Source organism: Colius striatus, chromosome 1 (assembly GCF_028858725.1).
Source record: "Colius striatus isolate bColStr4 chromosome 1, bColStr4.1.hap1, whole genome shotgun sequence".
Classification (NCBI taxonomy): domain Eukaryota; kingdom Metazoa; phylum Chordata; class Aves; order Coliiformes; family Coliidae; genus Colius; species Colius striatus.
The window spans coordinates 77,790,660-77,804,467 of NC_084759.1; the positions used below are offsets into that span (position 1 = coordinate 77,790,660).

A 13,808-nucleotide genomic window follows, 5' to 3' on the forward strand; every position below is an offset into this window, starting at 1 on the left:
TTCTTATTGCTCCACTGTGGAAACAACAAAGTTTTTTACATTTTCTATCAAAACTAAAATTGTAATTGGAAAGACAGCTTTTCTAAGTTATGTTGAACTAATTCTTAACTTCATGCTAGTTACTCCTAGAGTCAGTTAGGGCAAATATCTACCCTGCAATGCCTGAAAAGTTTCCTAAATTGGGATGGATACTCCTGCCTTCTCCCACGTCAGAGCAGACATCTCAATAGACAGATTTCAACCCCAACTCCATCCCAAGCTCATATCTCCTTCAGATGTTGCATGTCATAGCAAGATCACTTTTAAGCTGACTCACCAGTGACACAAATGTACACTGGTCTTTCCAAAAGGAAGTTGGTGGAAGGTATTAGTAGGCATCCTGTCCTTGGAGAGGCTAGCCAGATACCCATAGTGTAACAATGGACAGTGAAGTTTCTATTTCCTCTTTAATCTGTTCCTACTGGATATTTGCTACTCAAGTGGGTGTGATAAACATCATGCAAATTTTCTCTTTCTGCGGGGCTCTTTGTGAATAGGGACATAATGAAGTGTCTGCTTAGTACAACACTTCCCTTTGGAGCTCCAGAGCATACAGGGAAAAGGACATGACCTACTGTCTTCACACTTGGGTAATATAACCTGAAAACATACTAAACTTCTTGTAATATGAGGAATCACATCCTCCTGGCATTTTCTACCATATGATTTCAGTAGGAGGCTGAGGGGACACCTTATCACTCTCTATAGCTACCTGAAAAGAGGTTATGGTGAAGTGAGTGTTGGTCTCTTCTCCTAAGTAATAAGTGACAGGACAAGAGCAAATAGGCTCAAGTTGTGCCAGGGGAGATTTAGGTTAGATATTAGGAAAACTTTTTTACCAAGCAGATTATCAAATCCACAGGCTGCCTAGAGGAGTGGTTGTGTCACCGTCCCTGGAGATATTCAAAAGATGTGTAGATGTGGTGCAAGGAGACATGGTTTAGTGGTGGACGTGGTAGTGCTGGGTTGATAGTTGGAATCAATGATCTTAAAGGTCTTTTCCAGCCTAAATGATTCTTTGATTCTTTGATTTGTGGTGCAAGAACACTTTTACTTTTTTATCTTCTGTATGTTAAAAAAAACCTACTGTGTTTTTCACCAGACAGGGTGCATGGCTTTAAAAGGAGAGATCCTCACACAACAAAGTAACAGAGACCCTTTGTTTAGGATTGCTGTGGTATAGGTGTAGCTTTTTACTGAATGAATAAACTAGACAATCTCTCTGTTAAGTGGTGTTAAGCATTTGATTTGTACTTGTATAAAATTTTTTACAACATATAGAGGACAATGACTCTATTTATTGATACAATTTGTGTTCTTGTGTTTAATAATAGTATTAATAAAAGTAACTATGATGTTCTTTTAGGGAAATATAATGGAGAAGAAAATTCTAGAAGAACTTCTTTTGAAGAAGTCACAACAGAAGAAAAAAATATCACCAATTAATTACAAGAAAAGGTTGTTTGTTCTGACGGAAACGAACCTTTCTTATTATGAATATGACAAAGGGGTAAGAAATATTTCTTTTTATGTAAACTGTTCTAAGATTTTCCAGTGTCGCCTTGTTCCTCTGATTTTCTTCTGTGCAACTTGATTAGATATTATGTGTAAGAAGAGCAGGTGTGTTTTATTTTCAGTAGAATTTTAGGGTATCAAATCCTAGTTTCAGTTCAGGAAAACACTTAGCTGCAGGCTTAAGAGTGTCTCTATTCAGAACAGCTCTTAGACTTGTGCTTACCATTAGCATCTGTTTGTCCTCCCAAAGAAAACTTAAGCAAGTAATTAACTTTGGCATATGTTTACACATTGTCTTGAATAGAGATTTTCTTCCTTTTCAGGCTTCCCTCCAACTGATGTAAGTAACTGGCTTCAGAAGTTATTTGTGTGAGACATAATTAGTTCAGAATCTCATCCCTCAGCTGCATAAAGCAGATGGTTAAATTACCCTTGTTTCCCAAGGAGTGGCTGTATATCACAAAAGGATGGCCTTTCACTCAGATCTCCCATCAGGAATGTAAATATATCTCCCAGGAAACTTATTTTAAAGTTTCCCCTCCTTTTCATACATTTGGACTCCTCCTGTGAGTTACATCCCGTTAAAACTGCAGGGAAGCTCAGTGAGAATAACCTCCACTACCTTAACAAAATTATGAATGTTGCCACCAGATTTCTGGCTTGCATTCAAGGTGTTTTCCTCTTAATTCCTCCTTGCCACTCCTTCTTCCCTATACTCCTGGAGATATGGCAGTCACTTTCTTAGGTGTAGGGCTGTGTAATTCTTGTAACTGTCTTAAAAAGGAATTTGATCTATATATTACTTGCAGGTATGGCAGCAAGTAAGTTTTTTACTACCTTTCTTTTAAAGCTTAACAAACCTGAAGCTATGGTCTATACAGCTTGAAACAATATTGTACTAAATTGTCAAACTACAATACTTTATACTGTATTCAAATTAGTTTACAGTCTGCTGTGTTTTTTCTCTCTTAGAAAAAAGGAAGCAAGAGAGGGTCAATTGAGATTGCGAAAATACGATGTGTAGAGACAGTTACTCTTGAGGAACCAACACCTCCTGAAAGACAATATCCTTTTCAGGTTAGCCACAAAGTCTGTTTCATTTACATTCCATGTGAAACATGTCAGTCATCCTAAGATTACACTGAACATTTCTGTCCTAAGTGGTGATACATGATACTAATGAATGCTAATGATAGTTACACAAAATAATTACCTATCACTGAAGTTGTGACTTGTTGAAATATTTTTAATGGACTGTGATAGAAGTTAGGTAAAGTCTTGTTTCTTTTCTCTTTAAAGGTTTATCGGACACTTGCTTTAATGTTGTCTGTGATATACAGGTCACTATAGTGTGTGATTATCACTTATTTTAAAGGCAGAATTAACCACTTAAAAATTCTTATTTTAGTTTACACTGTCCCTTTACACTTCTGTTTTTTTGGCTTCAACACCAAGTGCAGGATTTGACCCCTGACTGCCTGATTACCATTCAAATGTAGCAGAGTCAGGAAACCCAAGGCTACACTTTATGTCAGAAGGTGTAACTGCACAAAGCACTATACATGTTCAAGAATTAAATGTGATGAGAAAAATATAACTTCAGGTTTGCTGCCTTTTTTTGTTGTTTCCCAGCTCAGGTTCTTCCTAGAGCCTCCATCAATCTTAATTCTATGGGCAGTGGGACATGCAGATGTGAGAAATAGCCACAGATCCCTTTCTGCCAAACAGTGCAACTGCAGCAGCAGACAGCTAGTGTGAATAATAGAGTTGCTGAATAGTACATTAATTCATGACCCTGCAATAATTGCCTCATGAGTGATACTGCCTAGTTGATCACTCTGGTCTTCCTTTCCTTTTTCCCTCCTACAGTTTTGTGGTACTGAATGACACATTTATGTTAAATTAGTGTATTTGTGTCAGGACTGTATAATTCAATTAAGTGGGGAGAGTGCACATACTATAGCTAGAGGATGAGGCACTCTATTCTGGGAAATAGTATCTCTAAAAAGGACTTTAGGATCATGATAGCTGAACATAAATTCCAAGTGTGATGCCAAAGAAGCTAGTGGCATCTTTGGACATGGAAGCAGGTATATATTGAGTAAAAGCATTCAGTATATTTTGACACTATTGTGATCACCAGGATTGGACTGATAACATATTGAAGACAAAAGCTCACAGGGCTCCACCATTTAACTAAAGTGCTAGGAATCAAATTGTTCAGTCGCGTGTAAACTTGGCAGGATTGTGTGTCAGTTGTGTGTACTTACTTACATATTTAATAACAAGAGCTCTTCAGTGTAACAAACAAAAGCAATGAAGTGGCAGTTGAAATTGAGTGGAGATGATCAAAAAGCAGCATACATGAGAGAAATGAAACCCTGACCTGACATAGACACACACATACAGAGTCAGTTCAGTATCAAACATGATTCAAAAAGCAAAACAGATGTTAGTAATTGGCAACAAATGAGACTAGCAGAAGACAGGCAGAAAAAAAAAACCTAAAAAGAAAATGACTGTTCATATTGTGTAGCCAAACTGTAGGACTACTGACTGCAGGATGTTGTAAATACTAGTTATTTGCCTAAAAAGGCAACTGAGAAGTCAGAGAAGAAAAATACTCAAAGGCTATTAAGTATAAACGCATCACCTTTAGATCAGGATTCCCTGAATACTGTACTGCTGCCCTGAGCATATACTCTGTATTTGTTACTGGGCTCTGTCAGAGATGGGTGCCTGACCTTTGTGAGCATTTAGTCTGGCCATGTGTAACTTAAACCAGAAGCTAGAAGATGAATGAGGAAATATTGAAGTGGAAAGAAAAAGTTTACATGTGGGCTATAAGGTCTTTTGTTTATAGAAGATGGGAATATCCAGAAATACTTGATGCTGTTCATTGTTTATGCAACTGTGCTTTAGGACAAGATCCACTTTGGTTAAGGCAGTAACATATTGATATTGATATTTATTGATATATTATTTGTATTTCTATGCATAGTTATAATTCTATTATTTGTATTTATTGTTGGGATTGTATTAATATTCCCTTTTCACGATTATGTATTTATATGAAAGATGAAGCTTCTTTTTTTAATTGGCAATAATATAAATGACCTGTAAAAAACATTACAAAGTTATGAGAGCTTGATGTGGGTCCACAAAACCAATTTTTTTGGTTCTCATCCCTTTCTCCCCTCCTCTCCTGCATAGTAACATGCTTTCAGACAGTACACACTCACCATGCTGGCTTTCCCAACCTCTTCCAGATTGTGTATAAGGGTGGACTTCTCTACATCTATGCCACTAGTGAAGAGAGTCGGGAGCGGTGGCTTGCAGCTTTGCATAAAGGTAACACTATTCCTTTCTGCATCAAAATATTCAAATAACATGAGGAGAAATAGGAAAATGTTCCTGCCTTATCATTTTGTACCCATCTTTGTCTTTTGTTTTTAGTCTCCTTCATACTTCAGCACTGACTGATTGAAATGCACGGTATTTTCAAGAACAGATTAGAAATTTTAAAGGCCAAAGGATCCAGTGAAAATTAAGCCAAAATGAAGTTCCTTTTTTTAAAATTTTGCAGGTGCATTTTTTAATCTTCATCACATGTTCATCCTTTATTGATGCAGATGGATAGATCACAAGCATTCCTAATGTGGCTAGTATAGTGCTAGTTTCTCCATGAATGCCAATTTGATAACCAGTACTGGTAGTCCTTTTTCCTTTGTATTTTCCTCTTTTGTTTTTTTTCAAAGAAAATTCTATTGTTCTTGATGAAGCAAAATCAAAGCAATGCAAAATATGTTATAAGCAGAAAACGGTGTCCCTGCATAACTCCAGTGAAGGTAAAAACCTCACACTGAATAGTCCATCCCTCACACATGTTGACTATTGTTGCAACAAAAATAGGGAATCTATAATGTGTGAACAAATATCCTCCCCAATTTCACTTGTAAGCCTGCCTATGAGCTACTTCTCTGTGACTCCTTTTGCATAGGCAGAAGTGAAGGCATGAGGGCATGTCAATTTAACAAAGCTATGAAAAATGTGGATCGTAAGCATTCAGCAAACTACACTGAATCTCCTAGAAACCAAGTGTTTCAGTAAGGTTTTTTAAAACCAAATGTGTGAAGAGTAAGATTAGGTAAATGATATATGTTTTAATGTGCATATGACAAATAATAACACAAATCTTCACTGCCTACAAGCCTTTAAAAAAGTGTATAAAAACCACTTGTCACAAAGGAGTGTTCTTTTGCAGCTTTCTCATATGTTCACCAATCTTGGATTTACACTGGCTCACCTATGACTGAAAACCCATTGTGACAACCAATAGTTATCACACTCTGCTGTAATATGTCTCACTCTACGCCACCCACATTTCCTCTATATACCTTTTGAAGTGGAAAGAAAAAGTTTACATGTGGGCTATAAGGTCTTTTTTTTATAGAAGATGGGAATATCCAGAAATACTTGATGCTGTTCATTGTTTATGCAACTGTGCTTTAGGACAAGATCCACTTTGGTTAAGGCAGTAACATATTGATATTGATATTTATTGATATATTATTTGCATTTCTATGCATAGTTAAAATTATAATTCTATTATTTGTATTTATTGTTGGGATTGTATTAATATTCCCTGTTTCATGACTATGTATTTATATGAAAGATGAAACTGAAACTGCTACTACAGCTTACAGAAGTAATGTATCACTAGCACAGAGATACTACTGATGCTGTTTTTCTAGACTAAAGTAATGCTTCAGATATAAAGTGAAAAATTCTGTGATGGTGTCTCCTTTGGGTGTGCTTAAATAAGAACTGTATTTTAACAGATAAATGTGAGTTTGGGTTTCCCGTATGGTATATTGGCTATCTATTAATATCATTATCTTAGAGTAAATTTCTCTCTTTCAATTAGTTTTTCTTTTAATTGGATTTATTATTCATAGTGAAATCTTTTTAAGATCATTGATTTTGAAACATAGCTGTTGGCTTCAGATGTTTTATTGGATTGTACTGGATCTCTTTCTTGACACTCAGTTTTCTTTCTCAAAGAAACAGATGGATTTCAGACTTGAGTTTGCATAGAGGAATACAGCATAAAGATAAAAATGTGACCAGGATATGTATCTAGAGCTAGGAGTCGGTATGCACTCTGGGTTTGCACTCCATGCCATGGTTTGGTTGGTGCAGCAGACTCTACTATCATAAGAAACATTTCCATTTTGTAGCCTGTCATGTTCTTTTTTGTTTCTTTTTGCTTTCCAGAAATTAAAGACAATTCTGATTTACTAAACAAGTACCATAAAGGATTCTTCATCAATGGAAAGTTTCTCTGTTGCAACCAAACCTGTAAAGCAGCTCCTGGATGTACTATTTGGGAGAAATGTAATGTGTTCTTTTATTTGTTTGATGAGTCTCATTGATATTTGTCCCAATATTGCCAAATCACATGAGCATTTAAAGCAGTGTAATCAACATAAAAGCAATTTACCTACACCTTTTCATGTATGGGATAAGCTTCTTTTAACATCATAGCTGCTGTACATTGTAGCTTGCAGTACAGCTGGGGGAAGTAATAGACTAAATTGTATCTGCTGTGTTTAATCCAAAAGTTAGTGACATTTTAACCTACAAAATAAGCCACGTGGATTTTTTTTGTCCTTATTCTTAAGTTCTCTAGTAAAATTGTAGTATTATACTGTAAGACCATTCTAGTGCTGAGGTCCCATAAGACAACAGAAGTTCAGCACAAGAATTTGCATAAGTTTAAAACGACACAGCTTCATGACTATGTAGAGCACCTCTACTCTGCCCTGGTGAGGCCTCATCTGTAGTACTGTGTCCAGTTCTGGGCTCCTCAGCTCAAGAGGGACAGAGAACTTCTGGAGGGAGTCCAGTGCAGGGCCACCAAGAAGATCAGGGGATTGAAACATCTTTCATATGAGGAAAGGCTGCGGGAGCTGGGCTGTTTAGTCTAGAGAAGAGAAGACTGAGGTGAGATCTTATTAACATTTACAGACACCTAAATGGTGGGTGTCAGGAGGCTGGGACATCCCCTTTTTTGTATAGTAGCTAGCAACAGGACAAGGGGTAATGGGATGAAGCTGGAACACAAAAAGTTCCACGTAAACATAAGAAAAAACTATTTCACTGTTCAGGTGAGGGAGCCCTGGCACAGGCTGCCCAGAGGGGTTGTGGAGTCTCCTTCTTTGGAGGTCTTCAAGACCCATCTGGACATGTTCCCATGCAACCTGATCTAGGTGAACCTGCTTCAGCAGGGTAGCTGGACTAGATGATCTCTAAAGGTCCCTTCCAACCCTATCATTCTATGATTCTATGATTATTATGTTATTATATGTATATTATTTTTACTAAACAGTGTGATGTAATTTGCACCTTTTTTATTTTTACATGCTTTTCTAAAATATTTTTTTGTAGAACTTAATCATGATTATTTAAGGGGTTTAGTTTTTTATCTGTAAAGATTGAGAGAGGAAAAATTGTAAAGCATTACCCTCCTTGGTGTCACATTTTTTAAAGGAAATTCCTTCGTAACTGTGTATGTGCTTAACGGTGAAAGGCCACAACTGGGAGATGGAATAGCAGTTCAGCTTCAGCCTTTCAAAGCTTGATTAATTGGAGTTGTAGAGCACTGGTAATTCTGCCAACTTCAATTATGATTGAGCTCTGGTCTTATGAAAATCAAAAAGGTAAATCCAAAAATGTGAGATGTGAGCAGTTAGGAACATCATTTACATCTGTGAGACTGCCTGTAACAGGCATTTGCTTTTGTAAACTGAAATTTAATGAAATGCTTTTGAAATCTGAAAATTAATGATACAGGCTTATCTGCTATTACTATGGATTTTATCGTTATGAAACACTAAACAATGTAAAGAGTTGTCAGATGATTTGTACAGTAATTTGAATATCTTCATCTAGCTACAAAACTACTCGTCACAGAAACAAATAAGGCCATGAAACCTCGGGTCAATGGCAAGGACAAGGAAATAACTTGTTCCCAGACATGAATGGCTCAGCCAAGAGAAAGATTAAAAAGATAATTTTTGTATATTGAATGTTTTGGTTATGTCTGAGACAATAATGCATGTGGCATAATGTGCTGTGTCTACTCTAAATTTGTTCCTAAATAAGTTTACTGATGTTGCTAACAGATGTGCAGAGCACAGGGATACTATCTGTGCAGGGATGACAGCCTCAGTCTTATAAACACTGAGTTAATGAAAGCAGTATGTCTTAGTCATTGCATCATAGACTAGAAGTGTCAATGAAATAATTTAAAAAAAAAACCCCAAACCAGCATAAATATAGCATGCATGTATTTCCCTCTGTATGCAATCAAATAAACTGACAGAACTGGGGAAAACACAGAGCTAAATACAACCACAAATTTCCCTGGATTTTTATTTGGATATAGATGGAAGCAATGATGGGCTTTTTAAAGACATTGAGATGGTGCTTGAATTGAGAGGAGGTTGGAAAACACAGAGCTAAAGTATGTCAGTAGTTCAGGGAGGTGAAATGTCAGCTGTCATGATGCTGTTGCTGCCACTTTATAGATCTGCAAGCGAGAAAGCCAGAAGAGATAAAGCCTTACTTAAATTCATGGTTTTTTTCTTTAATTACTCCTCTCTTCTAGATGTGACTCTGTGTTGTGCAACTGGATATGTGAAACCACTGCCTCCAGTCCCTCAAACACTGGTAGGTGAAAACATTTGAGTACCTAGCTACAAGGAAATATCTAGCATGCAGGTAGTAGGGAGAGTTGTGGGATGAAATAGAGAATTGTAAACAGATACTCACTGGAACCTGCTGTAGACCTCTAATCTGCAGTGTAGATTCAGCATCCTGGTATCTACCACACTAGCATGTCATGGGATCACAGAATGCCACTAAAATTAGCTGTCTAGTGTATAGGAGGTCCCCATTGTTAGAGATGCCAAAAATTTCCCCTCCACCACCCTCCCCAATGAAAATGGTGCTCATAGTACTTGGAGAAAACATTATAACTGAAGATATGAACAAGTACAGTCATATTAGATGGATGATAAATGAATGGATGGCATTTACCACAGGAAAGACCCAAATAGAGATACCCATTTAGGAATGTCTATTTAGCATAATTTTTCAGCAGTAACCTCTAAGTTAACAAATTGGGGAGGGCATCTGAGCTCTTTATATGATTTTGCCTGTATTTGGATTTTATATTAGATAGAAACACAGGAATGCAGTGTCTCAACACTCTGGGACTTGGTCTCAATGCCCATCTGAGAAAGGCAGGCTTTCACAGATCCAAAGAGACAAACAGGACACAAGGATACCAAAAAGTAATATTTGTGCTCGATTCAGCTTGAGTATTATTTCACAGCTGCTGCTTGATGAAGGTAAAAAGCTGGCAAAGTTAAGAATAAAAGTAAACTGGAAGATCTGCTTCTATGCTTATTTCCTCATCTGTCTCTTCCTGTATAAATAAGAGATCAATAGTGGTAAATTTGAAACTTGTACTTCCTAGCTTAATTATTGAGGTTTGTAGGTGTAAAGGAGGTAAAAATGACAGGACAATAGAAGAGACCAAAGTGGCTTAAGTTAGGCGTTTCTTAATCTCTTAAGAAAAGGACTAACTGTATGTTCTGTCTACATATTCACACACTGTTACGCAGTCTCCTCCAAATTAAACCAGATTTGGTTTCAAATCTATATTTCCTGCTTTAGTTTAATTATTTTTCTGTTATGTATCTTTGTAATACAGTCTGGGATTATTTCCTAGCTTCCCTTTCTTAATCAGAAAGTAAATTAAAGAAAAAAGGAAAAAAAGGCTGGAATTTTTATGTATACAGTTGACAGAAACAGTCAGGACTTTAAGAAGCACATAGAAGATAAAATCACAAGAGCTGTAAAATGGAGCCTTAAGAAAAATGGTAATAAAGACTTGGAAAAGAGTTATGAACAAAAAAGCTCTTGACAGCTTTTCTGATAATGAGATTTGAAAGTAATAGCATTGTGAACAAGCAGCAGCATAACTTGTTTTGAATACTGTGGTCTGTTTTGCCTGGCTTCTATCAGGACACGCTTTGCCTATTTGGAGAGATCATCAGTCATGCAAATCTGCTGCTGAACATGCTGGCTTCTGCTAGGTCCTTATGATTCATTTTTATTATCAGCTTGAGTTCTGAGAAGATATTTTGAAAGGGAGATCTAAAAAGCAGGGACATGACAGTGGGTACTTCTAAAATAACTTCAGTAAATCCAGATATAATAACTACCACCTCTGGTTAGAGCAACTTGACTTCTTTTTCCCAAGCCATATGATATAATCAGTTAAGGCTAATACTGACTTCTCATGGTGAGAATCAGTCTGAATTGTGGCACAGAGCTATTTCTATAAGCTCTCAGGACATTTTCACTTTGCCCTTTCATCTACGCACTTTGATCATCAAGGGTACCACTGTACCACCTTCCTTTCTCTCAGTTTGTGTCCTTCACCTCTCCAGTTTCTGCAAGTCTTGCTCCCTTGAATGCTCACTAACTGACCAGAGGCGTTACCTTCTCATGTATGCAAATTGACCAGAGACATTACATTTTTCCTGAGGCATTACTTTTGTATGCTCAAATCCTGCACCTTTGAAGCCTTTGTATCTTTCATCAGCACCACACCTCTAGACTCCCATAGAGAAGCTGGCTCCTAAAGAGCAATATCATTACAAAGAATCTTGGTCACAAAGATGCCTTCATGGGAACCAGTGGACTCTTCCCTTGTGCTTTGATGACAGCAGGAAGCAGGAGTGTTCTGCCTGAGAAACGCTTTCACCTCTACTTGTGCCTGGCATCCAACATCTTTGCAACAGAAAATGGTTCATGTAGGTCAGAATAGTGCTTCAGTAGACCAGATGGCAGTATGTTGAGTGCACACATGTATCTTCTCATGATTATTCATTGGACAGATTTTATGGAAGCTGGAGTGATCCAGCACATGCTTGCTGCTGTATAGGAGTGCAGTTCTGCAGACGGTAACCATTCCCCATATGCACACTGCAGCTGAATCTCAGACTGCCACCTACGGCTCCCTCTAGATGACAGGGGCACGATCATAAATACGAAAACCACAATAAAATCACTACCAGCATAAAAGAAATACTAAGATTCACTCAGTTACTATTAGAAAATGCTCTGGGACTTTCTGCCAGTGCTGGAAATGGAAAGCTGTGTGTATATATATATATATATATATATATATACACACAACACAAATCAGGACATTAATCTGCACCAAGTTACAGATTAAGTCCATCCAGAATATTGCAACAAATACCCATTCAGCACTGAAATTCAAAGGGATATGAATCTGATGTTCTTATCTTTGTCTGGTTCTTTTCTCTGGCAGGTTGGACAAAGTAAAACTCATTTCTGTGATAATAATTCTTTACACTGTTTTCGTTGGCCAATTTCTTCTGCTCATACAAAAAGCTGAAAGCTCCATCAGAGGATGACATTGTGATCATTCCATAAGCAAAGCAGGAAATTAAGAAAGAACAATTTAATGTCTAAAATTTACCAAGGCCAAATGTCAGAGATGCATGTCAGCTTGTAAACACCTTTTCTGAATATCAGCTTGTTTTAACATTACTAGATGCTTTAAAGAGAAAACAGTTTAATATCTATATCATAATTTTATCTATCCTTCTGACAATTGCTGGCAACTCTAGTCCTGTCATTATTCCACAAAACAAATGAGCAGTCTAAGACTTGAATCCTGCCTAACACAGGCCCTGAAGCTTTCCACCATAGTCAGTTATGACCAGTAGGAACCACCGTCATTGGCTTTAAGTACGAGTGCTTGGTGAATAACAGACTTACTTGTAGTCTAGTGAGGAGGATTCTGTTGTGAGTGATACCTCTTTAAAGAATTAGTAACTCCACTGAAGCTTAGTGAGATCAGACTGAGATTGAGTGTTTTCAGGAAGAGATCATGTGTATCTTCCGACCCAGTGGATTCAATCAGGCATTCATTTGTCTCTGGTTCCTCCTTGCTTAAATTAAGTAAAGAAACATCAGTAAAGAGAAAACAAGGAAACATAATGCCATGGTCACTTGGACTTGATTTAAAGGAACCCCAGCCTGCTTTGGGATGCTTGATATTCTTCCCTGGCATTGCTTTACAGTGGTTTTCAACAATAAATAGATGGCTTTTGGAGCCTTTTCTCCTCTGTCTTACTTTCCTTTATCCTTCACTGTCAGTATTTGAAGTGTAGTTTGCTCTTAAAGAATTGCAATGCGAGATTTTATTAGTTATGACACTTCTCTGATTTCTACATGCATCTCAGTGCCTTAATTTTAGATGCCCTTTTGCCCATGATTTGATTGATGTCACCTAACTTTAATGCCAGGCTTCTCACCCACAGGATTTCTGTAGCCCTCCACAGCAATCAGTTACGAGAGGCAGACACTTCTGTAGGACGACATATATCATGTGAAGACCTGGGTCAAAGCTAGGTGACATTAATCCCATGCTTACATACCTACACTTGTTTAACTCTACACAGGGAAAATTAGTCACCATACTATCTGTAGTACATAGCAACAGGACAAGGGGTAATGGGATGAAGCTGAAACACAAGTTCCACTTAAACATAAGAAAAAGCTATTTCACTGTGAGGGGGAGGGAGCCCTGGCACAGGCTGCCCAGAGGGGTTGTGGAGTCTCCTTCCTTGGAGGTCTTCAAGACCCACCTGGACATGTTCCTATGTGACTTGATCTAGGTGACCTGCTTCTGCAGGGGGGTTGGACTAGATGATCTCTAAAAGTCCCTTCCAACCCCTACCATTCTGTGATTAGTAGCAACAATTGACTAATGGTTATGGTGCTTCACACTAATATTATTATTGATCAAAAACCACTCGGAAAACCAAAGCTGTAATAGTGTTATGGGGTCTTTTGATACAATAGGCCATCGTTGCACTTAGTTATAGTAAAGCACAATTTTATCATGTGGTGTCCAAACCACATGAATTGCAACAGTTCATTAAGTAGTATCAGCTTCATATAGATGACAGGCTTATGACACAGGTTAAGTCTATCACATAATTCTGGTAATGAGAGCTTCCTATTACAGCAATGTCAGTCTCCATTCAGAGTTAATTGCTGCTGCTGTCATTACGACAGACCTTGATTCTGTTCTCACCTGTGGCCAACAGTATCTGGGCTGTGCGTCTAAAGGAGTGAAG

General features: G+C 37.6%; 1 protein-coding gene across 1 annotated transcript in view; it reads left to right on the forward strand.

The window, feature by feature from the left end:
- The first annotated feature begins 599 nt into the window (after positions 1-599).
- The window catches only part of BMX (BMX non-receptor tyrosine kinase), a 29,412-nt gene continuing 16,203 nt past the window's right edge, over positions 600-13,808 (forward strand). The window contains exons 1-6 of the mRNA XM_061988565.1: positions 600-629; positions 1,406-1,549; positions 2,527-2,631; positions 4,824-4,905; positions 6,832-6,951; positions 9,227-9,288. Coding sequence (XP_061844549.1) covers positions 606-629; positions 1,406-1,549; positions 2,527-2,631; positions 4,824-4,905; positions 6,832-6,951; positions 9,227-9,288 — 537 coding nt within the window. The 5' untranslated portion in view covers positions 600-605. The remainder of the gene's footprint in view (positions 630-1,405; positions 1,550-2,526; positions 2,632-4,823; positions 4,906-6,831; positions 6,952-9,226; positions 9,289-13,808) is intronic.